A 27,631-nucleotide genomic window follows, 5' to 3' on the forward strand; every position below is an offset into this window, starting at 1 on the left:
TAATTGATGAAGTTGGATCATTATTTAATGTGGTATATGATGTATCATTTTCTATTATATCAACAGAAAGATCTAAATACTTTTGTTTTTCCAAAATAACAGTGATGTTTCCTTTATCTGATCTTGTGACTATCAAATTGGGATTTTGTTTTAAGAAGATTTTAGTTTTTATTAATAAAAGATTAAATATTGAGTTATTAAATTTGGAATTGTTAACTGAATTCGTTAAAATATTTACTGATCTTGCTGTAAGGATAGTTTTAGTGTCTTTATCAGATACATTTACAAGAATATTATCAATGTCTGCTAAAATTCTTTTTATAGAGATATCTTTACCAATTTGTGGTTGAATACTAAACTTAGGACCTAGAGACAGAAATTTCATAATATCATCTGGTATATTAACATCAGAAAGATTTTTAATCCATCTAGGATTAGTTTTAAGTTTAGAATCTAGTTCTTTATTTAATAATTTATTAAATTTTTTAAGATGTTTTTCTTTCGTCTCATGAAAAGTTCTGTTATAGGTTCTAAGTTGAGAACTATAAAAATGATCAAAAATGTCACTATTTGTTAAGTTTGAAATTTCCAATTTTAATGAACTGTTTAATGACTCTAACTTTTTTATTAATTTGTGATTATTACAAATTTCTGAATTTAAAAGTTTATTTCCTAACCTGAATTGTTTTTCATGTGTATTATGGATGTCTTGTCCATATAAGAGGTTTTGAATTGGCTTTATAACTTGTTGGATATGTGGTGGTAACAATCCTGTTTTTCTACATTTTAAAAGAAAACATCTGTGGTTATATTCTTTGGCGAGTTTGATGTGGTTTCGTGACCATGATTTCATTTTATCAACAGCTAAAGTTCCAAAAGTAGATCGAATCTCTTGGTAAAAACCCATACCTGTAGTTGACAATGAACCAGAAGTATTTGCTGACAACGTAAGGAAGTAAACGTTAAATAGTGGGTTTGCAGCAATAAAAATGAAATGTGTACTCTTTTAAATTTTTATTCCAAGCTTTCGGACATTGGTTATGTCCTTCATCAGGGAGCTACAAATGTGATTAAGAAATTGTTGGTGTTGGTATAATTAATTAAAAATTGTTTCTACTTACAAACTTAACGAGGTTGTATCAACAAAGATCTATTATAATATTGATAAAATTTATCATGGTCTCTCATCTATTTTAATATATAAAAACTATTTTTATGTTTAAAATTTTAAAAAAATTTTTACTGTAAATACAAAAACACTTAATTATTCTAAATAAATACGTGACATTATTTTGACAAAATTCTTTTAAATGTCAATTGATAAATTGTTGTTTGTGTTATTATTACATTTATCTAGTAGTAACAAATAGGAGAACATTTCATTTAGATGGCCAATATCCGTTTTATGATTCATTGTATTATTATTTTGGCAAATGTAGGCCATTTCAAGAAAAAGTCTTTTGGTGATGTTACTTTCCTGTTCTACTACTTTGATGTTATTATAATCTATCTGATGCCCATTTTTAAATACATGTTCACCCAATGCAGTTTTTTCAGGATGCAGTCTATTATCTGACTTGTGGGATGTAATGCGATCTTTAAGGCATCTTGATGTTTGACCATAGTATACTTGTTCACATGATCCGCACGGTATACAGTAAACAACATCTGTTAAAGACAAGAGTGCGGATTGGTCTTTAAGTTTAGAAAAAACTTTGTTAACTGTTAGTACCGTTTTATGTGCAATTTTGATATTATTAATTGATGAAAAAATTTTACTTAGTTTCTGTCCAATGTCTTTAATGTATGGAAGAGATACATATCTAATTGTAGTTTGTTGTGGTAAAGGATCTACAGGTCCAATTCTATCTTGTGATACAGACAGATTTTCTTCGTTTCTTAAATGACTAGTTAAATTTTGTGGAGTGTTAAATAAAATTTTCTTTAGTAGTATACTTGGGTATGAGTTTTCAATGAATAGGTTATAAAGGATTTTTAGATTTTTTGTATGGAAAGCGGTATCGCTGATTTTAAGGACACGATTTTTCATTTCTTTAACTAAATTTAGTTTCATCGAATATTTATGGTATGACCAATAATTTAAATATCTGCCTGAACTGAGAGGTTTTCTATACCAATCAACCAGTAAATGGGTACCTTTTCGTATTAATTTGGTATCTAAAAAAGGTACTGAACCTGTAGTATCTTCACATTCTAATGTGAATTGAATGTAGGGGTTGTAACTGTTAAAATACCAAAGTATATCATTTATCCCTGTGCTTGGTAATGCTAATATTATGTCATCAACATATTTTTTTATAAAATGTAATTTATAAGGTAGGACAAGGATGATGGTGTCTAGTATGTGGTCCATTACATAACAGGAAATTATTGGTGATATAGGGTTCCCCATAGGTGTACCAAAAGTTTGTTTGTAAAATTTGTTGTTAAATGAAAAATAATTGTTTTCGAAAAGAAAAGTTAACAATTTGAAAAATGTGTCCTTATCAATGTTACAATGTTGAGCAATAATCTCCCATTTATTACTAATGGCAAGTGTACATATATCTAGATAAACATTGCTAAATAAGGATACTACATCTAGGCTTGCAATCACGTAGCCTTCTGGCAATTGTATGTTATTAAATAATTGATTAACTTGAAATGAGTCTTTAATATAGTATTCATTATCACAATTATATGCATTCGTTAAAATATCTGTTAAGTAGTTAGCAATGTTTTCTGTAGGTGTGCCAATAGAGGCTAAAATGGGTCTAACAGATAATGGGGTTTTATGTACCTTTGGTAGACAATAAAACTTTCCAGATATACCTTTATAGTTAGATAATTTCTTTTTTGTAGCCTCATCTATTTTTTGATTGTCAAACAACGATTTTACTACTTTATTACATTTTTGTTTAATTGATGAAGTTGGATCATTATTTAATGTGGTATATGATGTATCATTTTCTATTATATCAACAGAAAGATCTAAATACTTTTGTTTTTCCAAAATAACAGTGATGTTTCCTTTATCTGATCTTGTGACTATCAAATTGGGATTTTGTTTTAAGAAGATTTTAGTTTTTATTAATAAAAGATTAAATATTGAGTTATTAAATTTGGAATTGTTAACTGAATTCGTTAAAATATTTACTGATCTTGCTGTAAGGATAGTTTTAGTGTCTTTATCAGATACATTTACAAGAATATTATCAATGTCTGCTAAAATTCTTTTTATAGAGATATCTTTACCAATTTGTGGTTGAATACTAAACTTAGGACCTAGAGACAGAAATTTCATAATATCATCTGGTATATTAACATCAGAAAGATTTTTAATCCATCTAGGATTAGTTTTAAGTTTAGAATCTAGTTCTTTATTTAATAATTTATTAAATTTTTTAAGATGTTTTTCTTTCGTCTCATGAAAAGTTCTGTTATAGGTTCTAAGTTGAGAACTATAAAAATGATCAAAAATGTCACTATTTGTTAAGTTTGAAATTTAAATTCTAAACTTAAAACTAATCCTAGATGGATTAAAAATCTTTCTGATGTTAATATACCAGATGATATTATGAAATTTCTGTCTCTAGGTCCTAAGTTTAGTATTCAACCACAAATTGGTAAAGATATCTCTATAAAAAGAATTTTAGCAGACATTGATAATATTCTTGTAAATGTATCTGATAAAGACACTAAAACTATCCTTACAGCAAGATCAGTAAATATTTTAACGAATTCAGTTAACAATTCCAAATTTAATAACTCAATATTTAATCTTTTATTAATAAAAACTAAAATCTTCTTAAAACAAAATCCCAATTTGATAGTCACAAGATCAGATAAAGGAAACATCACTGTTATTTTGGAAAAACAAAAGTATTTAGATCTTTCTGTTGATATAATAGAAAATGATACATCATATACCACATTAAATAATGATCCAACTTCATCAATTAAACAAAAATGTAATAAAGTAGTAAAATCGTTGTTTGACAATCAAAAAATAGATGAGGCTACAAAAAAGAAATTATCTAACTATAAAGGTATATCTGGAAAGTTTTATTGTCTACCAAAGGTACATAAAACCCCATTATCTGTTAGACCCATTTTAGCCTCTATTGGCACACCTACAGAAAACATTGCTAACTACTTAACAGATATTTTAACGAATGCATATAATTGTGATAATGAATACTATATTAAAGACTCATTTCAAGTTAATCAATTATTTAATAACATACAATTGCCAGAAGGCTACGTGATTGCAAGCCTAGATGTAGTATCCTTATTTAGCAATGTTTATCTAGATATATGTACACTTGCCATTAGTAATAAATGGGAGATTATTGCTCAACATTGTAACATTGATAAGGACACATTTTTCAAATTGTTAACTTTTCTTTTCGAAAACAATTATTTTTCATTTAACAACAAATTTTACAAACAAACTTTTGGTACACCTATGGGGAACCCTATATCACCAATAATTTCCTGTTATGTAATGGACCACATACTAGACACCATCATCCTTGTCCTACCTTATAAATTACATTTTATAAAAAAATATGTTGATGACATAATATTAGCATTACCAAGCACAGGGATAAATGATATACTTTGGTATTTTAACAGTTACAACCCCTACATTCAATTCACATTAGAATGTGAAGATACTACAGGTTCAGTACCTTTTTTAGATACCAAATTAATAAGAAAAGGTACCCATTTACTGGTTGATTGGTATAGAAAACCTCTCAGTTCAGGCAGATATTTAAATTATTGGTCATACCATAAATATTCGATGAAACTAAATTTAGTTAAAGAAATGAAAAATCGTGTCCTTAAAATCAGCGATACCGCTTTCCATACAAAAAAAAATCTAAAAATCCTTTATAACCTATTCATTGAAAACTCATACCCAAGTATACTACTAAAGAAAATTTTATTTAACACTCCACAAAATTTAACTAGTCATTTAAGAAACGAAGAAAATCTGTCTGTATCACAAGATAGAATTGGACCTGTAGATCCTTTACCACAACAAACTACAATTAGATATGTATCTCTTCCATACATTAAAGACATTGGACAGAAACTAAGTAAAATTTTTTCATCAATTAATAATATCAAAATTGCACATAAAACGGTACTAACAGTTAACAAAGTTTTTTCTAAACTTAAAGACCAATCCGCACTCTTGTCTTTAACAGATGTTGTTTACTGTATACCGTGCGGATCATGTGAACAAGTATACTATGGTCAAACATCAAGATGCCTTAAAGATCGCATTACATCCCACAAGTCAGATAATAGACTGCATCCTGAAAAAACTGCATTGGGTGAACATGTATTTAAAAATGGGCATCAGATAGATTATAATAACATCAAAGTAGTAGAACAGGAAAGTAACATCACCAAAAGACTTTTTCTTGAAATGGCCTACATTTGCCAAAATAATAATACAATGAATCATAAAACGGATATTGGCCATCTAAATGAAATGTTCTCCTATTTGTTACTACTAGATAAATGTAATAATAACACAAACAACAATTTATCAATTGACATTTAAAAGAATTTTGTCAAAATAATGTCACGTATTTATTTAGAATAATTAAGTGTTTTTGTATTTACAGTAAAAATTTTTTTAAAATTTTAAACATAAAAATAGTTTTTATATATTAAAATAGATGAGAGACCATGATAAATTTTATCAATATTATAATAGATCTTTGTTGATACAACCTCGTTAAGTTTGTAAGTAGAAACAATTTTTAATTAATTATACCAACACCAACAATTTCTTAATCACATTTGTAGCTCCCTGATGAAGGACATAACCAATGTCCGAAAGCTTGGAATAAAAATTTAAAAGAGTACACATTTCATTTTTATTGCTGCAAACCCACTATTTAACGTTTACTTCCTTACGTTGTCAGCAAATACTTCTGGTTCATTGTCAACTACAGGTATGGGTTTTTACCAAGAGATTCGATCTACTTTTGGAACTTTAGCTGTTGATAAAATGAAATCATGGTCACGAAACCACATCAAACTCGCCAAAGAATATAACCACAGATGTTTTCTTTTAAAATGTAGAAAAACAGGATTGTTACCACCACATATCCAACAAGTTATAAAGCCAATTCAAAACCTCTTATATGGACAAGACATCCATAATACACATGAAAAACAATTCAGGTTAGGAAATAAACTTTTAAATTCAGAAATTTGTAATAATCACAAATTAATAAAAAAGTTAGAGTCATTAAACAGTTCATTAAAATTGGAAATTTCAAACTTAACAAATAGTGACATTTTTGATCATTTTTATAGTTCTCAACTTAGAACCTATAACAGAACTTTTCATGAGACGAAAGAAAAACATCTTAAAAAATTTAATAAATTATTAAATAAAGAACTAGATTCTAAACTTAAAACTAATCCTAGATGGATTAAAAATCTTTCTGATGTTAATATACCAGATGATATTATGAAATTTCTGTCTCTAGGTCCTAAGTTTAGTATTCAACCACAAATTGGTAAAGATATCTCTATAAAAAGAATTTTAGCAGACATTGATAATATTCTTGTAAATGTATCTGATAAAGACACTAAAACTATCCTTACAGCAAGATCAGTAAATATTTTAACGAATTCAGTTAACAATTCCAAATTTAATAACTCAATATTTAATCTTTTATTAATAAAAACTAAAATCTTCTTAAAACAAAATCCCAATTTGATAGTCACAAGATCAGATAAAGGAAACATCACTGTTATTTTGGAAAAACAAAAGTATTTAGATCTTTCTGTTGATATAATAGAAAATGATACATCATATACCACATTAAATAATGATCCAACTTCATCAATTAAACAAAAATGTAATAAAGTAGTAAAATCGTTGTTTGACAATCAAAAAATAGATGAGGCTACAAAAAAGAAATTATCTAACTATAAAGGTATATCTGGAAAGTTTTATTGTCTACCAAAGGTACATAAAACCCCATTATCTGTTAGACCCATTTTAGCCTCTATTGGCACACCTACAGAAAACATTGCTAACTACTTAACAGATATTTTAACGAATGCATATAATTGTGATAATGAATACTATATTAAAGACTCATTTCAAGTTAATCAATTATTTAATAACATACAATTGCCAGAAGGCTACGTGATTGCAAGCCTAGATGTAGTATCCTTATTTAGCAATGTTTATCTAGATATATGTACACTTGCCATTAGTAATAAATGGGAGATTATTGCTCAACATTGTAACATTGATAAGGACACATTTTTCAAATTGTTAACTTTTCTTTTCGAAAACAATTATTTTTCATTTAACAACAAATTTTACAAACAAACTTTTGGTACACCTATGGGGAACCCTATATCACCAATAATTTCCTGTTATGTAATGGACCACATACTAGACACCATCATCCTTGTCCTACCTTATAAATTACATTTTATAAAAAAATATGTTGATGACATAATATTAGCATTACCAAGCACAGGGATAAATGATATACTTTGGTATTTTAACAGTTACAACCCCTACATTCAATTCACATTAGAATGTGAAGATACTACAGGTTCAGTACCTTTTTTAGATACCAAATTAATACGAAAAGGTACCCATTTACTGGTTGATTGGTATAGAAAACCTCTCAGTTCAGGCAGATATTTAAATTATTGGTCATACCATAAATATTCGATGAAACTAAATTTAGTTAAAGAAATGAAAAATCGTGTCCTTAAAATCAGCGATACCGCTTTCCATACAAAAAATCTAAAAATCCTTTATAACCTATTCATTGAAAACTCATACCCAAGTATACTACTAAAGAAAATTTTATTTAACACTCCACAAAATTTAACTAGTCATTTAAGAAACGAAGAAAATCTGTCTGTATCACAAGATAGAATTGGACCTGTAGATCCTTTACCACAACAAACTACAATTAGATATGTATCTCTTCCATACATTAAAGACATTGGACAGAAACTAAGTAAAAATTTTTTCATCAATTAATAATATCAAAATTGCACATAAAACGGTACTAACAGTTAACAAAGTTTTTTCTAAACTTAAAGACCAATCCGCACTCTTGTCTTTAACAGATGTTGTTTACTGTATACCGTGCGGATCATGTGAACAAGTATACTATGGTCAAACATCAAGATGCCTTAAAGATCGCATTACATCCCACAAGTCAGATAATAGACTGCATCCTGAAAAAACTGCATTGGGTGAACATGTATTTAAAAATGGGCATCAGATAGATTATAATAACATCAAAGTAGTAGAACAGGAAAGTAACATCACCAAAAGACTTTTTCTTGAAATGGCCTACATTTGCCAAAATAATAATACAATGAATCATAAAACGGATATTGGCCATCTAAATGAAATGTTCTCCTATTTGTTACTACTAGATAAATGTAATAATAACACAAACAACAATTTATCAATTGACATTTAAAAGAATTTTGTCAAAATAATGTCACGTATTTATTTAGAATAATTAAGTGTTTTTGTATTTACAGTAAAAATTTTTTTAAAATTTTAAACATAAAAATAGTTTTTATATATTAAAATAGATGAGAGACCATGATAAATTTTATCAATATTATAATAGATCTTTGTTGATACAACCTCGTTAAGTTTGTAAGTAGAAACAATTTTTAATTAATTATACCAACACCAACAATTTCTTAATCACATTTGTAGCTCCCTGATGAAGGACATAACCAATGTCCGAAAGCTTGGAATAAAAATTTAAAAGAGTACACATTTCATTTTTATTGCTGCAAACCCACTATTTAACGTTTACTTCCTTACGTTGTCAGCAAATACTTCTGGTTCATTATATATATATATATATATATATATATATATATAATATATATATATATATATTAATATATATATATATATATATATATATATATATATATAATATATATATATATATATATATAATATATATATATATATATATATATATATATATATATATATATATATATATATATATATATATATATATATATATATAAATTTAGGGCAGGTATAAAATCAAACAGTGTTTGGTGTTTGATCCAGAGTGGCCGGCTTCAAACAGCGTCAAATCCAGCTGAAGTTACATAACAGGTTATCAAAATGAGGGATTTGGCGTAAGAATTTAGCATCTTAGTAAAAACAACGAACATATAGGAAGCAGGACGAAAAATCAAAATATAGTTCCCCGGGGTGGTAATCTACACCTCCAACGCAGGGAGCGTCATTGGATAGGGAGGACAATTCTGCTTTTAATAAGAAAAATCCAGCCTTAAATTTCAACCAACGTCGAAAACAAAAACAGAGAGCAGAGGGAGGGAAATCACGTGTCACTTGAAATACCCAAGGATGATAAACTAAAGACAAAGAAGTGATGGAAGAATTTAAGAAGATGACATTTTGGTAACCCCTGAAACTAAGAAAATGAGAAATGGGAAACAATTTATAGATAACGTCTTCTACTGTCGGAGCGGAAAAAAAAAGAAAGAAAGAGTAACGACCTGAGTCGGAATTCTAGTCAAGAAGAATTTGGTAAAACAATACAATCATTGCAACCCATAAATTAATGAGTAGTAAAACTCATCATGAAAATATATGGCAGGTGGGAGCATATAGCCCCCATTTATAAGAGATCGAAAAAGTGAGACCAAAACAAGAAATAATAAAAGCGGGGACCTAAATACGAAGAAAATAAATATATTAAACAAAAATAAATTCTATATATGCAAAGTATGAACACCCAATCCCAGGAAGACATATAGAAGTACAAAGAGAAAAAGAGAAGTAAAACAAAAAAGTGCAAGAGGAAAGAATGAAAAATGAAAAAATAGCATGCAAAGCATGAAAAACTGGAAAAATCTATCTCAAATGAAATCAGAGACGATCAGGCAGGATTTACAGAAGGAAGGTCCTGCATAGACCATAAATATATACACTCCAACCACAAATAACATCAATAGTGAAAGCGTAGAAAATAAGATAGATGGGACATTTATAGTGGTAAGCAATCCGGATTTGTAACGCAGTCTAGAATTTTCTGTTCATTCTCGAACATTCTATGATGAATCATCACCATTCTGTACTTTTGAAGACAAGTACTAACTGTTTTTGAATTGCTGTATAATGCCCCAAACTGAGATAATGTCATATATTCTTCTTTTAAGAAAATATGACGAGGAATTAGTTTCCACATCCAATAACAAAATGTCTTAAAGTTAATATTATTATGGAAGCGAAATAGATAAACTTAAAAGTGTCGGTGTGAAATGTTTCAACTACCCAAGAAAGTGGACAGAGAATACAAATATATGACCGAATAGTACGCATCTCCACCTGGAGCGTACGCAGCTTATTTATGTCCGGGAAACTGGCAAACACTGAAGCCGAGAAGGTTAGACTGAAAATAAACATCTTGAGGATGAGTGAAGTAAGATGGCCTGGATCAGGAGTACAAAAAACAAAACATCCGTACATCCATAGCGTCCACAATCCAGTTATAATGAATTTTAGATTAAAAAGTTTTCTCAAAGTCAAAAAGAAAACAGTGACAAGAAAAATAGACATCTCACAACTGAAGAACCCTGAACAGAAAAAAGAAATAAGTATCAAGCTTGAGGAAGAAATAAAAACGATCGAAAACTTGGTACTGACAGACATTGAAGTAACATGCACTGCTCTTAAAACAAAAATAATAAAGATATAAGAAGAAAACATCGGGTTCATAAAACACAACAAAAAACAAGAATGGATAACGTAAGAGATCACGGACCTCATGGACGTAAGACGAAAACATAAAACGAGCCCAATAGAATACAAGCGAATCAACAAAATCATTAGAAAAAAGTGCAGGGAGGCGAAAAAAAACTGGATGTCAACGAAATGCCTAGAAATCGAACAACTTCAGGAAAAATACGACATCTTTAATATTCATAAAAAAGTAAATGAAATGACAGGTAGACACAAAAAGAGAAAAGTAACAATATTAAAAAATGATACTAACGTAATAATTATGAGTACAAAAGACAAACTAGAGACATGGAAAGAATACATACTAACTCTTTTTGACGACGATAGACATTGTCCTCCATCATCCTCAGATAATCGAATAAATAAAAAAGGACCAGAAATAACAAAAGAAGAAGTGATCCACGCAGTAAAATCTCAGAAAGATGGAAAAGCCACCGGTCCAGACAATTTCACTGTCGAAATACTTAAACTAATTGCAGATAACGAAAGTAAAAGCCTAGACTTAAAAACAGCACTATTCAATAAGATATATGACACAGGTAAAATACCCACAGATTGGCTAGAATCAAAATTCGTAGCATTACCAAGCGATGATTATCAAATATTAAGCTTGATGTCACATGCCCTTAAAACTTTTCCTCAGAATTATCCATACACGAATTTACAAGACGTGCGAGTTCCAGATGAGTGACACTTTGGATTTCGAAATGGATTGGGAACACGAGAGGCTCTTTTTGCTTTACATGTGTTAACGCAACGATGAAGAGACATTAATGTAGATGTATATGCATATTTTATTGATTATCGAAAAGCATTTGACGCCGTTAACCATTTTTAGATGATCGAAATTTGAGAACAACTTGAGTTGACGAACAAGACTCAGAACTATACTGGCACCAAACGGCAATAATTGAAATAGAGCACACAACATCCGAAGATATACAAATCCGACGAGGAGTGAGACAGGGTTGCGTCTTATCACCGCTACTGTTTAATTCATATTCGGAGTCTATATTCAGAGAAACATTACACGAGGTCCAGGGTGGAATTAAGATTAACGGAATCAGCATAGACAACATCAGATATGCTGATGATACCGTCTTAATAGCAAGCAACGCACAAGAACTACAAAATATAATAAATGCGGTAGTTCACCACAGCGAAATGTTCGGTTTTCATCTAAACTAAATCTTTAGTATTTTAGTTTCCAAAACTAAATCTTTAGTATTTTCAAAGACACCAACAAACGTACATGTGTATGCCAAGGGACAAATAATAGAACAGGTAAATTCCATAAAATATTTGGGAGCAAATATCAATAGTCAGTGTAATAAAAAAAAAAGAAATCCTATCAAGAATCGAAGAAGCAAGGAAAGCATTCGTAAGGAAGAGAAAATTTTTTACAAGATCAGACCTTAGTCTGCAACTTAGAATCCAAATGATCAGATATTACGTTTTTTCTGTCTTACTGTATGGCTGTGAAAGTTGGACGATGGACTCTGAAAAAGAAAGATTCCTTTGAGATGTATATGTAGATGTATATAAAAGAATTACTAAGAATAATCAAAGAGAGGAAAATGCAATACTTGCGTCATGTGTTTAGAGGCGAAAGATACGAATTACTTCAAGTTATACTGGAAGGAAAAGTACAGGGCGAAAGATCAGTAGGAAGACGCCAGAACTCGTGGCTGAAAGACCTGAGGAGATGGTTCGACCGCTCATCCTCAGAAATCTTTCGCGCAGCAGTTTCCAAAGCTACAATTGCCATTTGGATCGACAAACTTCGAAAGGAGACGGCGCCATGAGAAGGATAAGTCAAATGTGTAGAATTTATTATTTGTGTATTTGTTATATTCAAATCATCATTAAGACCGATGAAAATTAACATTTTTTTAATTTTACACTACAAGAAATTGTAGCCACATCTAGCTTGATACCGGAAACGAATGTCCATTTATAACAAAACGTACGCAATCTTTACTCAATGAATAAATCTATGTTCAATGAGTAAATCTGTGTTGAGAATATACCATGACCAAACAACGCGCATTTTAAAAAAGAAAATCTCAAGGATTTCAACCAACGAAATCTTCTACACAAAAGATCGACGTGTTCTAACTTCAGAACTGAGTTTGATTGTAGTATTTATTATTATTTTAAAATATTTAAGATATTTACCACAGGGGTGTAAACATTTAATACAAGACAGTCTTCGTTTTCTTTTTTATCCTCATGACCCTCTTGAAACTGCGGGCAAATTTTTAAATTATCTGTAGCGTTTAATACTTTCGTCCATTTTTCTGGAGGAGTAGGTTCCTAAAACACAAAAAGTTCACATTTAAGATGAAGGCAGGTCTAATGTAGCAATATGATCAATGGAAAACGTTGTCAATCAAACTTTTAGTTTGAGTAAATATAAAGTTTTCAGAGCCGTATTAATTTTTTTAAGATTACTTCTTCAAGTAGGTTGTTAGATAAAATTCGAAATAAGTATACCTATAAGCTTCTGAAATTATCTATTCAACAGGACATAATGAACCTTATCGACATAAAAAATCCATTATAAAAGGTATATATATTCTAAACAATGCCCTCTCGGACTATGTCACAGAACATTTATCTGTGTTCTATTTAGTTTTCTTGTGGCTTGTGGACCATTGTTAAATAATTTCCTTACTAGCTCATTTTGCATGGTGAATGGTATGTTCATTTTGTGACTCCGTGGCTCGATGGATTTCTTCTCTGGTGAAGTGTATGATTACTTACGTACCATGGTGCATCCACTATTGATCCACTTTAGACTGGAATCTTTGGATGATATTCAGCGACGTTGGCTTTGCATAGCCCCATAGGTGTAGTCCGTAGAACCAGATAAGTTTGAGTATGGCTTTGTATAGAAAAATTTTGTTTTGGATGTTAAGTTTTAATTTACGTCCAAGGAGCCAATACATTTTGTCGAAATTTTAAGTCGAGCTGTCTTCTTTTGGTCTGGATATGTTTCTTCCAAGTGAGACGTTGGTCAAGATGAGTCCAAGATATCTAGCGTCTGATACTGTTCGTATTCTTACATTTTCCATTCTTACAGGTGGGCATATGTTGTGGCGCTTGGTAAATGTTATTTGTTGATTTTGTTTTGTTTACTTTTCTTCTCCATTTTGTATACCAATTACTGAGTATGTTTAGATGCTGTTGCAGGTTTTGTGAGGCTTCCATGGGATCTTCATTTACAGCTATTATTGCTACGTCGTCGTAGCAATATTTACAGCTATTATGTAGGATTTGAGTAGAAGGAAATAGTTACTGGATAGTGCTATTTTTACTTTGTAAAGCAGACCTCTGTGCCAGATTTTGTCAAACGCTTGTGACATGTCTAGAAATACAGCGTTGCAGTATTTTTTTTCTTCAAGACTTTTTGATATTTCATTTATCATTCGATGGACTTGGGTAGTGAAGTGATTTTCCCGAAAACCAAACTAATGTTTTGATAGTAATGTTAGGAATTCATAATCTACGTATATCCTTTGTAGCAGCAATCTTTCAAAAACTTTGTTTACGGTTGGAGTAGGTTGATGGGTCGATAAGATGTTACTTCATTAGACTCTTTTCCTTGCTTGAGATTCAAAATAATTTCAGCAAATTTCTATATTTTTGGAAAGTATGATAAGCTTAGCATGCGGTTAAATATAACTGTTAACAAAGTAATGGTTTTGCGAGGAAATTGTTTTAGTACTGGTGTCGAGATTAAATCATAACCTGGGGCCGTTATTACTCACCTTTCGTGAATTGAGTTTGTTTATTTCTTTCTTGACTTCTATAGAAGTAAAACTTTTAATTGGGAGGAGCATTAATTTGACATGCTGCGCTAATTAGTTCTTCCACTTCTTCATCAGGGTTTGCTGGCTCAGTTTGAAATACGTTTGTAAGATGTTAAAGTTAAATGATGTTGTTTTAAACCGATTTACTTCATGGTAACGCAAGACTCCCAGGGTTTGGACTCCCATGGGTCCTCGATAGCAACTGATTAAAATGACAATTTTAGGACGGATGTATGCATCCGTGCCTTCTCTTGTCTTCCCTTGGTCTCCATTCCAATAACCTTTTTGTCCATCGCCCTTCTGTCATTCTAGCTATGTGTCCTGCCCATCTCCATTTTAGTCTGGCTATCTTTTGACTTTCGATGCCGTCAACCACCTTGGTTCTTCTTATGACTTCTTCGTTTTATATTTTGTCTCGCAGAGTTATTCCTAACATGGATCGCCCCATTCTTCTCTGTGTGACCCTTAGTTTGGTCGCCGAGGCTCTTGTTAAAGTAAGTGTTTCTACTTCGTATTTTAAATTCTTCTCTTTAGTTCATGGATCTGATTATCCCTGTCAATCATAATTTTATGTCCTAAGTATTTATTTATAACCGTTTAGAGATAGTTTAAATTACCAATCAAAGCGCCTTCAAGGAAAGCATGTAAACAGACTAGAGGAAGAAATAAATAAAAAGCTAGAGTATCCAGTCAAACAGGATATAGAAGAAGAATGGCAGACCATACAGACAGCTATGTCGAAAGCAACGGAAATGTGTATAGGAAGAGAGCATATAAAAAGACGGCAAGACTGGTTCGATAAAGAATGTAGGAATGCTTTGGCAGCAAGAAACAGAACAAAACTATAAAAAATAGAGATAATACCCAAAATGTAATCGAAAACTATGTGGAGAGAAAAAAGAGAAGTAAAAAGAATTTGCAGAAAAAAGAAACGACAACAGTTAGAAAAGCAGTTAGAAAAAAGAGGTAAAGAATTTCTATCAAAAAGTTAAGAAATCCAGAGAAACTAAAAAAAAATAATCCACAGTATTTCAGAAACAAAAAAGGTTTACTTCTAGAAGAAACAACAGAAAGATTAAACAGATGGGGAATACTTAAAAGATCTATTAAATACAGACCAATAAGAGGAACTCGAGGGAAATGAGCATTGGCAAGAAGATGAAGAAAGGACGTGCGAGGAACCAACTTTGAATAAAGGCGAAGAAATAATAAAAGACCTCAAAAATAACTAAAGTGCAGGAAAAAGTGGTATTTCATCTGATATTTTTAAGGAAGGTGGCGAAAGATTGAAGGAAACAATATTTCACTTGACATTAATAATTTGATAAAAGGAAGAAATGCCGAAACAATGGAATAGGGTTCTTATTTGTCCTGTTCTATTATCCTTAAAATATTACAATTCATATAAAGAATAAGTTAAAAGGAACGTGTAACACATTTCGCATTTGTTTATATAAAATATGTTTTTAATAAATCAAATCGAGGACATTCAAAAGAAACAGCCTCGGTTGGAATGTGTGAGTCAGCAGAATTGTGGATCGTGACCTTGTTGTTGTCGTAGGTTGATAAAACAAATTTGACCCACTTATGAACGACTGCTGATATAGCAAGTACTATTATAAAAGAGACAACAATTATTATCTCGGGGATCAGAACTAAATTAACGTCAAGATGGCAAGTCGATGTACCACGTATTGGTAATTATAAAGTAGTCTCAGAGCAACTTCAACTAAGTACTAATTACAATTAGGATAGTTGTGTTTAAAATAAATGTGTCATCTAACATAATAACCACGTAATTACCATAGTCCTATCTATAAAAAAGGAGACAAAATGGATGCGAAAACTATAGAGGTATAGCAGTACTAGAAGTAGTCTATAAAATACTTGCAAAAATTATTAGGAAAAGATTAATAAAATATGATAACAAAGTGGTTGGAGAATACAAGGGAGGTTTTAAACCAGGAAGAATAACTACTGATCAAATAAGTATGTTAAATGATCAAACAAGTGATTTCAAACAAGCACATGACTCCATAAATCTAACGCTGCTATATGGGGCCATGAGAACATAAAAAATACCAGAAAAGCTTACAAGGCTAGTGAGAATGACGCTTAGAAATACAATAAATGGGGTAACAATTGAAGGAGGCTTTTAAAGTTAATTCACAGTAAATAGAGATTTAAAACAAGGGGATCCGCTATCAATGAATTTATTCAATCAGTATTAGAACAAATCGTAATAAGATCAAATATGAACACAAACAGGACTATTTTCATAGCAGGGAACAGTGCATAGCGTACGCGGATGATGTGGTTATACTAGCGAGAACAAAAAAACATTTAGAAAAGGGTTTCCAGAATTTGAAGAAGAAGCGAAAAGATACGGATTAATAATAAACCAAACAGAAACGTAATATATGGAAATAAGAGGAGACATAATAAATAATAACAAATATATCAAAATGAAAGGAGCAGAGACTGTCTATAGTTTTGAAAAAGTGTCAGAATTTGAATACTTAGGAGTAACCATAACGAACACGGAAAAAGAAGGAAAAGAAATTAATAAAGGGGAGCAGAGCGATAGGGTCACTAAATTCATTACTAAAAGTTAAAAATGTATTAAGAACAGCTAAACTGCGAGTCTACGAGACAGTAAACAGACCCACAGTGATATATACCAGCGACACGTGGATTATGAATCAGCAAGAAGAAAAGAAAGTAGAGATCTGCGAAAGAAAGGTGCTCAGAAAAATCTTTGGGGGAATAAAGACGACAGAGAATATTTGGAGAAGACAAACAAATAAAGAAATAATGAGGATGTATAGAAAACCAACAATTACGGCAAAATACAAGCTCGAAGAGCTAGATAGTTGGTCACATTATACGAATGCCAGAGAATCGAAATGTAAAATAATACTGAAGGAGTGGGAAATGGGAAAAAAAGAAGAGGACGCCCAAAGAAGAAATGGTTGGAAGCAGTAAGGCAAGACTTGTTAGAAATAGGCGTGAGAAAAAAATGGAGGGAAATAATCAAGTTTTTGGAAGCCAGCTATATATATATATATTATTTTACTTCTTGTGCCACTCCTTTTGGAGATTGGAAATCATCAACGCTATCCTGACCTTGTTTACAGCTGACCTAAAGACTTCATTAGTGGTACAGCCAAATCTTCTTCTTCTTCTTCTTAAAGTGCCTATCCGTTCCGGATGTGGCGATCATCACGGCTATCTTTACTTTATTTATTGCAGCGCGGAACAGTTCAGTGGTAGTCGTGTTATACCACTTTCGTAAATTTTGAAGCCAGGAAATGCGTCTTCTTCCCGGTCCTCTCTTACCATTTACTTTCCCTTGGAGAATCAGCTGGAGAAGGCCGTAACGTTCTTGATTTCTCATTACATGTCCAAGATATTCCAACTTTTTAGTTTTGACGGTCATGAGAATTTCACATTCTTTTCCCATTCTACGCAGGACCTCCACATTAGTAACTCTGTCAACCCAGGATATACGTAAGATGCGCCTATAACACCACATTTCGAAAGCTTCGAGCCGATTCATAGATGCAACAGTCAGTGTCCATGCTTCCATTCCGTAGAGCAGAACTGTGAATATGTAGCAGTTCAATAGACGGCATTTTGTTTTAAATGATATGTGTCGACTGTTGAAAATGGTTCTCATTCTAACGAATGCTGCTTTTGCTTTTATTATTCGCTGTTTAATTTCTGTTGAGTGGTCCCATTGGCTATTTAAATTGGTGCCTAGATATGTATATTGCTCGACTCTTTCGATATTCTGTTGGTTGATTGTAAGTTGAGCGTTTAGTATTGGTTTTTTACTAATTGTCATAAATTTGGTTTTCTTTATGTTAAGAGCTAGTCCGTATCTGTTGCTGACTTCTGTTATGCGATTTGTTAATATCTGTAAGTCATTCAGATTATCGGCAAAAACTATAGTGTCATCTGCATATCTAATGTTATTCAACCATTCACCGTTTATTAGTATTCCTTTCACACAACCGTCTAAAGCTTCCTTAAATACCCATTCAGAATAAATGTTGAACAACAATGGAGACAAAATACAGTTAATATCTGTAAGTCATTCAGATTATCGGCAAAAACTATAGTGTCATCTGCATATCTAATGTTATTCAACCATTCACCGTTTATTAGTATTCCTTTCACACAACCGTCTAAAGCTTCCTTAAATACCCATTCAGAATAAATGTTGAACAACAATGGAGACAAAATACAGCCCTGTCGTACTCCACGTTCTATTGCAATTTTATCAGTTAACTGGTCTTCTATTTTGATTTTGGCCGTTTGATTGTAGTAAATGTTTCTGATAATTCTAAGATCTTTGTTGTCAATTCCAATTTCTTGCATTAGAGTCATTAATTTGTCATGTTTTACTCTGTCAAATGCCTTCTGGTAATCTATAAAGCATACGTATATGTCACAATTCAATTCACATCCATGCATCTCTGAAATAGCACCTGTACAGCAAAAAGGGCCTCCCGTGTTCCCAGAGCATCACGAAATCCGAATTGTGTTCTTGTTAGTTGTTCCTCACATTTTGTATATATTCTTTTGTGAATGACCTTTAGAAATGTTTTAAGTAAATGGCTCATAAGGCTTATAATTCTATAGTCTTCGCACTTTCTCGCATTGGGTTTTTTTGGAAGATTTATAAAAGTTGACACTAACCACTCTTGGGGAACCACGCCCGTATCATATATACTGTTAAATATATTTGTCAACCATTTTATGCCATCATAGTCCATAAGTTTTAAGAATTCTGAGTGAAAATTATCAGGGCCTACTGCTTTACCATCTTTGGTGCTTTTGATGGCATATTTTACTTCACAGCCAATCAAAGCCAAATCACTCTCTCAAATTACGCAACCATGACATTCTTCTACGGCCTGGATTCTGTTTTCCTTTAATTTTTCCTTGCATTATATTTTGAAGTAATGCATATTTATGTCCTCTCATCAGATGACCCAAATATTCGAGTTTTCTTCGTTTGATCGTTGTTGATAAAATTTCTGGGTCTTTTTCTATCCTTCGCATTACTTCAAAGTTTGTGACTCTTTCAACCCAACTTATCTTCAGCATTCGACGGTAGCACCACATCTCGAAACTTTCAATATTTTTCATGTTGTTCTATTTGAGAGTCCAGGCCTCTACACCGTATAATAGCGTGTTAAATACGTAGCCCCTTAGCATTCTTAATCGTAGAGGGATGCTTATATCTCTGTTCTCATCTCAGAATTTCCTCATCTTTATGAAGGTGGCACTGGCAATTTCGATACGTCTTTTTATTTCATTGTTTTGGTCTCCAGTTTCGTTTATTGAAGTACCTACCCAAGTATTTGTAACTTGATAATTTTTCAATTTGAATGCCTTTTATACTAATATGTGCTGGTTGTGTCATGTTCTTACTGAAGACCATATACTTGGTTTTTTTGATATTGATGGTATTAATAATATATATAAGTATTTATATTTATCTACAAGTCCTACTTATTGCCCAACAATACTGATGTTTAAACCTACACTTTCTGTAGCCACAACGAGGTTCTCTACCATCTCTCTTCCATTTCTAAATCCTCAGCTATTATGAATATATCATCGACAAAACGTAAATTGTTTACAAATTCTCCATCTATTTTTATTTCCTTTGTCAGCCAATCCAAATGTTTAAAAGAATGTTCCAGCATAGTATTAAAAAAGTTTAGGCGATATTGGGTCATTATTTATATTTATTTTTCACATTTTGAGGATATATTCTAACCAGTACTTTAAATAAAAGGGAATATTTATCATTGTTAAAAAGGAGTTATAAAAAAACTGAGGAACGCGACTCAAATAAGACCATCGATTGTTTAAAAAAAATTGAATCTTTCTCAAGGTCATTGCCCTAATCCATTTATTAGCGCTCACCAAAATATAGTTGTTATTATAAAAGTAACCAAAAAGGATTGAAACGTTCCTGATAGCGTTTTGTTTGCCTTAAATGTGTTTACGTTTTATGGTAGTTAATACATTAATAACGATATTATATTAAGTAAAATATCACATTTATCATTCATAATGCAAAAAAAACCTTTATAATTGTAATAAATGCATTAAACTAATACTTACTTTTAAACGTAGGTCACCAGTGGGTGGTTTTGCATATGGAATGTCTTGGAACGCATAGTACACATTATTTCTATCAGTTTTTAGTATTCTTCCACGTATTGGCCCATCAGCAATTTTTATTTCTTTATATAATGTCTAAAAAATATTTTTAAATGTTCGTTTCAAGTTGAAAAATCCTCAGGGTGGATTTATTAAAAATCTGTGCGTCGTAGAAAAAATATTTTAAATAAAATATGTAGCTCAGACAATTTTGAACAAAAATGTTACTTAGCAATTTTTGTGTAAAATAAACCGTTCTCTCAAAAGTATCGATTGAAGCAACGCGGCTACTCGCGCGAAATCGGGTTTAAATAAAATTTGTATCAATTCGACGGTAAAAATTCGATTTTTTTTATCAAAAACGTTTTATAGGTGAAAAGTGCATCTTTCATAATTTTTTTTGCATTTTGCTGCAGCTAAAGTCAGTTTGCTTCTATAAAAGTGTTAAATAAATCAACATTGCGCAATTTCTGCCATTTTTTATAATTCTCATTAAAATTTATTACTTTTTTATTATTCGGTCACTATTAAATTTCCATTTTTAAAACCCAATCTTCAAAATCTATGTCATGAACTTTGATTTTGATTTTTGGCATCAAATGTGAGCCATTTCAAATATGTCTAAAAAACGTTGAATTTTATATTTCACATTACAAACGATTGCACGTCACGTAACATATTTCCACGATGACAGAATTGTATAAAATTTGTATCTCAAGTAGTGCTGTTTAGAAAAACTTACTTGTTTAATCGATAAAAAGCAAAGTTTTAGATTGTTTGTAATGTTCTGAGTTTTAAATTCAGCGTTTTTTAGGCATATTTCAAAATTAAAACCGAAATTTCATGCCATAGATTTTAAAGTTTGGGTTTTAACCATATAAATTCTATTTTTACGTTAGGCGCTATTTAGTAACGTAGACAAACTATTTACTCATCTACGCAAATAATCAAGGCCCTTCTGCTCGTGTTGAGAAGAGGTTGGGTGTGGTTGTTTCAAAATTCATATACAAGCTGTTTGTATTATCTTTAAAATTAAAATGAATTGGGCACCATTCCTTAATAGTTTACCCTCGTAAGGAAACGAGCTCAGACAAGGAAATAAAATGAAAAATTTAAAACAAAGCTAAACTTTATTATTTTGTAACGAACAAAAAGTTATCAAAAGATTCTATACCCTGGACGCTTAAAACATGGAATCCAAGGTCGCATGATCACTCAATGCAAGCATCGACAGGCGCTCGAAACTAGACCTTATGGGAAACTGTTTACACCGTCATTATTTGTGTCATGATACTATAACTTAAATGTTTTATGTATCATGATTTGTGTTTCACTTTCGCTGGCTGGTGAATTTTGTGAAAATGTTTAAAATGAATGTAAATCAATAACCTCTAAAAAACGGTATAAATATATTATAGCAACATTGTTAGTTCGTTTTTGTTGAGCGGTGTAAACGTGGGAAAAGTGGTAACATAGGAAGAGGAATATTTAAGAGTGCGTGCTATTCACATGATCATTCCATCTTTTCAGCGGCTCAACTATAGGAGAATTACGTCATCCAGGAAAAGAAATAAACAGTCTCTGTTTGGGTATCAAATTACAAATGGAAAGTGCTTGTGCGAAACTTAAATTTAAATCACATCGTAAGCAAATAAACATTTTATATCTTGGCATTAGATTATGAATGAGAAATACGTATATAAAAAAATAATTATACTTTATCCCAAATTTCGAAATTCATTCACTTAAAAAAATATATTTACATATGTAGATATTTATATATTATGCAGATATTTATGTCATTAAAAGATCAATAGTAAATCACTTCACTGTTATTTAGTTCATAGATAATCTTCGCTGCTCAACAAAAAATATAAAATTGGTACAACCTGAATTGGCAGCGGAAACATATATTCACCATAAAAATATATAGGATTTGGCGGCTAAGCAAACGGGATATTCCACAAAAGGCACTTATACCAAACAACCGTAACTCTTCGAATTGTTAAGGGTGTCATATGTCATGTAATGGCAGCTCATTATATATTCTTTTTTCACAACACATACCATAAATCCATCATTTAATGAAAAAGTGATAAATTTTAATGATCTTATGAGAATCGTAAATTCACTTTTATAGAAACTGACTTTAATTGCAACAAAATAGAAAAAATTACATAACCAAGCAGCACTCTTCACCTTTAAAACGCTTTTTGATTTTTATCGATAGGACACTCTGATCAAAAGACCGAATTTTTACCGTCGAATTGATACAAATTTTATTTCAAATTGATTTCGCGCGCCTAGCCGTGTCGCTTCAATCAATATTTTTGAGAGATCGGTTTACTTTACACAACAAGTGCTAACAAAACATTTTTTATTTAAAATATTTTTTCTACGACGCACAGATTCTTGGTAATTCAATTTTTTCTGTTCTTTTCCTCTACGAGGAGGGGGTGGTTTTAGGGGGAAATCGCTGGGTAGGAATTGTAAACTTTTTTGCATATTTTTGTGGTCCAAAAATTATCATTCTCAGAAAAATTCAGCTTGTTCGTATGCTTTTTAGAGGTTTGATGGCATTTTCGTCTCTAATGACGGAGTATGAATAAAATAATTTATTTATAACAAAATTAAAGCATCTCCGGCATTTGGTAATTCGTTCTTTAGATGGCTTTATTCGAGTTTTTGTCAAATTAGACAAAATAAAGAAATTTGCTTCATTGGAAGCTGAGAAAATACATTTTTTACGTATACCCACTTTGATATTTTAAATCCAATTTGCTTCAACTTAATTTTTTTGGTATTTTTCTAGGAAAAAAAATCTGAACTACCAACTGACATTTCAACCTATGAGTCAATCATGTTTTTTTCTTAAACCGATGCTTTCAATTAAAAATACTAATAATAATAATTACATATATTAATACAAATCCTGTGGGAGTTTTTGTCAGTTCTTCTATCAGGCACGGTCCCCTGTGAATGGGGGATGCTCTCTGGGTATTCTTAGAACCGATACATAGAGGGTAGCAGGGATACCTGCCGTGGAACAAAAACTGACACCTGGCAGTAGGTATAAAATGCTCACCCATGAAAATGGAGTTAAATAATTTATGTTTAGGGTCGCTGCCTGGGGATTGTCAGGGCACGTCTGGAGCCGGCGCTGGACGTGACAGCATGCGGGACGTCGGTCGCAGTGTGTTGAGGAGGTGGGCCCCTGTCATACAATCAGCTACAGCCCAACAACAAGAAGAACCACAAATGAGCCAAACAATAACAAGAGCTCCACTCGCTGAAGGTGCTGCGCTGGAATATAAGCCGGCGCTCACTCAAGCGGGACGACCGAGACAGCGCATGAAATGGACTGTGTCCATGAACGAAAATATATTCCGCTTTTATTATAAGGTGACAAACCTCGGTCAAGAAACGATCGGCTATCGACAACAACTGTATGCCGAATTTTGCAGGGAGTACCCAGAAATCCAAGTATCTGAACAAAGAGTAGCAGAAAAATACCAGGTAATTTTAAGAAACAATCTTATCCCAGAGACTATAGAAAATGTCACACTGAGAGTGCAGTACGGGTAAGATACGGCAATGCTTTTCTTATGGAGAATAAACGCACAGGGTTGTCGGTTTTCTCCAGCTGTTGATTGCTCATTGTCTCACAGGACCGGCTTGGATAAAATGCATCTGCCGGCAGTACGAGTAAAATATTTTATATCATGTATACGTATGCAGTAGAATAGAAAGGCATTGATGAGTTATTAACAACGAAAACTATGAATTTTGCATATAAAACGTCAACATGAGATATACAATTGAATCATATTCATAAGAGTAACATTTGAACACCTCTTTACAAGAACAACATACAATAACTGTAGTTTTAATATTTTACATAAAATAGAAAAAACCTATATAATTTCTAGGAAAGAATTTGGAAACTTGGAAATGATATTATTTATAGATATTATATATAATATTCAAATTTCCAATTCTTTCATAGAAATTAGATTTTTTCTATTGTTTGTAAAATATTAAAAATACAGTTAGGTTGTTTCTATAAATAGGTCTTCATATCTTTGAAATCGCCAAAAAAACGTAAAAAAACGAGTGTGTCAATCAAATTCTAGAATATTCACATATGACCAGAGTGTAAGAAGTATTCTACGTAGAATTGTTCAATGTGAATTTTTTCATGATAAATTTGACGCCATTCTTAAAGCATATACATAACTTCATACAAGGTAATGAGAATATACAGCCGTTGTCTCTTTCTACTTTATACAGACTTATGAAAGATATTGGATTTGTTTATAAGAAACGTGGCCGAAGAAGCATCATGGTGGAGCGAGAGGATATTATTCATTGGCGCCATAATTATTTGAGAACTATACGACGTTTGCGAAAAAACCATTGCAATATCATATATTTGGACGAATCGTGGGTTAATGTTGGCCAATCTATAAATTACGAATGGTGCGATACTACGATACAAAACAGTCGTAATGCTTTTCTTAAAGGTTTAAGTACTGGCTTAAAAGCACCTACTAAACGAGGTCCACGATATGTTTTATTGCATGCAGGTTTTTCAGGAGGTTTCCTTCCTGGCACACAGCGTGTTTTTCTGGCAAAGAAAAATGATGGCGACTATCACGATGAAATGGATGCCGCATATTGTGAGTCGTGGTTTAAGGAGACATTAATATCAAATTTACCAAATAATGGTCGCAGGAACGCCATTGTAATGGACAATGCATCGTACCACTCCCGTAAAGAGAGATTCCCTAACAATTCCTGGAATAAAGCTGCAATCAAGGAATGGCTAGTGGAAAAAGACATTTTTTTCGAGGAGTGTTATTTGAAATCCGAGCTATTAGAAGCAGCGCGTGCTTTTAAAGATCAATACGATAAGTATCATCTTGATGAGTATGCTTCACAACATAATGTTTATATTTTAAGGCTTCCTCCATATCAGTGCGAATTGAATCCTATAGAAATGGTTGGAAAAAAAAGTTTAAAACTTTTAAAAACGACAAGGTACGCCAGTTGATCGACGACGGTTTCGCACGCATCACAGAGCAAAATTGGCGCAATTAAGTCACTCATGTTGTTGAGAAAACGGAAACTGAGATGTGGACTGCGGACAGCCTGCAAGATGACGTAGACCAATTGATAATACACGCGAACACAGGGGAGAGTAGCGAAAGCGAATCCGAGATCTCGGATGTAGAGGACGACTTTAGTATAATTAATTGAATATCTGTGAGTAACCTCGATTATTTTACACTGTATAACCAATAAAATGCATTTACCAGTCCAATCAGAGTATGGGCTTTTCGGATATTGGGCTGGGTGCACGGAAATCGAGTTCCCGGAGGTTCCACCCTGTATATTTATAGCTATCAAGAAATGTAATTTAAAATATATTTGTTAGTTTAATAAAGTATAAATATAATATAATGTTAAATAACTTACACTATAAACCTTATACCTGCTCATCTGGTCAAGTGTGGGCAAGGAAAACCATTATCCCATATGAAATAACACAAGGTTTCGCTGAAAACTACCAGATTGCTATGCCAAGGAACTAGGTAAACTTATGTTGTGTGTAAAAAATGCAAAACTGCATTATGTTTTAACAAGGACAAAAACTGCACTTCAGATTTCCACAAAAAAAAATTCATAGTAGGTGTTAAAATTTTGCAGTGATTCAAGTGCGCAACTTGTTTTTTTAATAACATCGCCGGGATTAAAAAATGTGCAAAGCTTTTTCGATATTCCTGTTCCTCATAATTTTTCACATATTTACAAAAGAAAAAGTTTTTCTTGGATATTGGGCTGGGTGCACGGAAATCGAGTTACCGAAGGTTCCACCCGGTATATTTATAGCTATCAAGAAATGTAATTTAAAATAAATATGTTAGTTTAATAAAGTATACAGTTTTATAATAAAATTCTCGCTAAAAACTTAAGGTCTTTTTATTCAAATTCATGCCTCTTATTTGGCTACTTGAAGGCAATTATTTTAACAATATATTATTTTATAATAAATAACAGAGCCCGGCGTAGAGATCTGGGTACGGTTCTGTGACTACCACTTGGACCTGTTTGTATCGTCAAGCACAAGGCGTGAAATCCGGCAATTGTGCATTCCTATATTAGCCGTACTGCACTTTCTGTGTGACATTTTCTATAGACGCAGACTACAGTACGACTTTGCTCCAAAATGAATTGTTTTAAAGTTATAAGCAACGAATGTAGAAAAAAATCGATATTTTTAGTAATTTTTAAATACTGTAATTTTTTTTATTATTATCGAAGTTATCACCTAACTATTTCTGCAAAAATCTGAATGCCACCTCTCACATACAAATTAGGTCGATTTTTTACAGATCTGCCCTGATTTAATAGTAATTGTGTCACATTTACGCAGGTAATAATTTTATTGATCTGAAAAAACGTTTATTCGGAAACTTTTTTTTAAAACCTTATTAAGAATCCAACTTTCCAGTGACGTTACTTGATAAATGCAATGAGTAGAAATTTAGTTAATTAATAATTACTAATTACTACCTCCTTCCTTCTTATTTTGCCAATTAACATTTATTATTGTTTGGACTGTTTAAATATTAATTAGTAAAATTATTTTTATCTAACAATAATAAGCAAAAACACATGGCGACCCTGGCGAATTTATGGCAATGAATAATGGTAAAAAATGACATATAATAATTGTAACAAAAAAATCATGAAAAATAGAAAAGAAAGAAACTTCTATATATTTCAAAATATATAGAAAATCTTAACA

At 31.7% G+C, this 27,631-nt stretch overlaps 1 protein-coding gene across 1 annotated transcript in view; it reads right to left on the reverse strand.

The window, feature by feature from the left end:
• Positions 1–27,631, reverse strand: part of LOC140447424 (venom carboxylesterase-6-like) — a 78,370-nt gene that overhangs the window by 43,223 nt on the left and 7,516 nt on the right. Inside the window, exons 2-3 of the mRNA XM_072540066.1 lie at positions 20,782–20,916; positions 13,001–13,138 (exon numbers count right to left, since the gene is read on the reverse strand). Of these exons, the coding sequence (XP_072396167.1) occupies positions 13,001–13,138; positions 20,782–20,916 (273 nt within the window). The remainder of the gene's footprint in view (positions 1–13,000; positions 13,139–20,781; positions 20,917–27,631) is intronic.

Source organism: Diabrotica undecimpunctata, chromosome 8, assembly GCF_040954645.1.
Source record: "Diabrotica undecimpunctata isolate CICGRU chromosome 8, icDiaUnde3, whole genome shotgun sequence".
NCBI classification, from domain to species: Eukaryota; Metazoa; Arthropoda; class Insecta; order Coleoptera; family Chrysomelidae; genus Diabrotica; species Diabrotica undecimpunctata.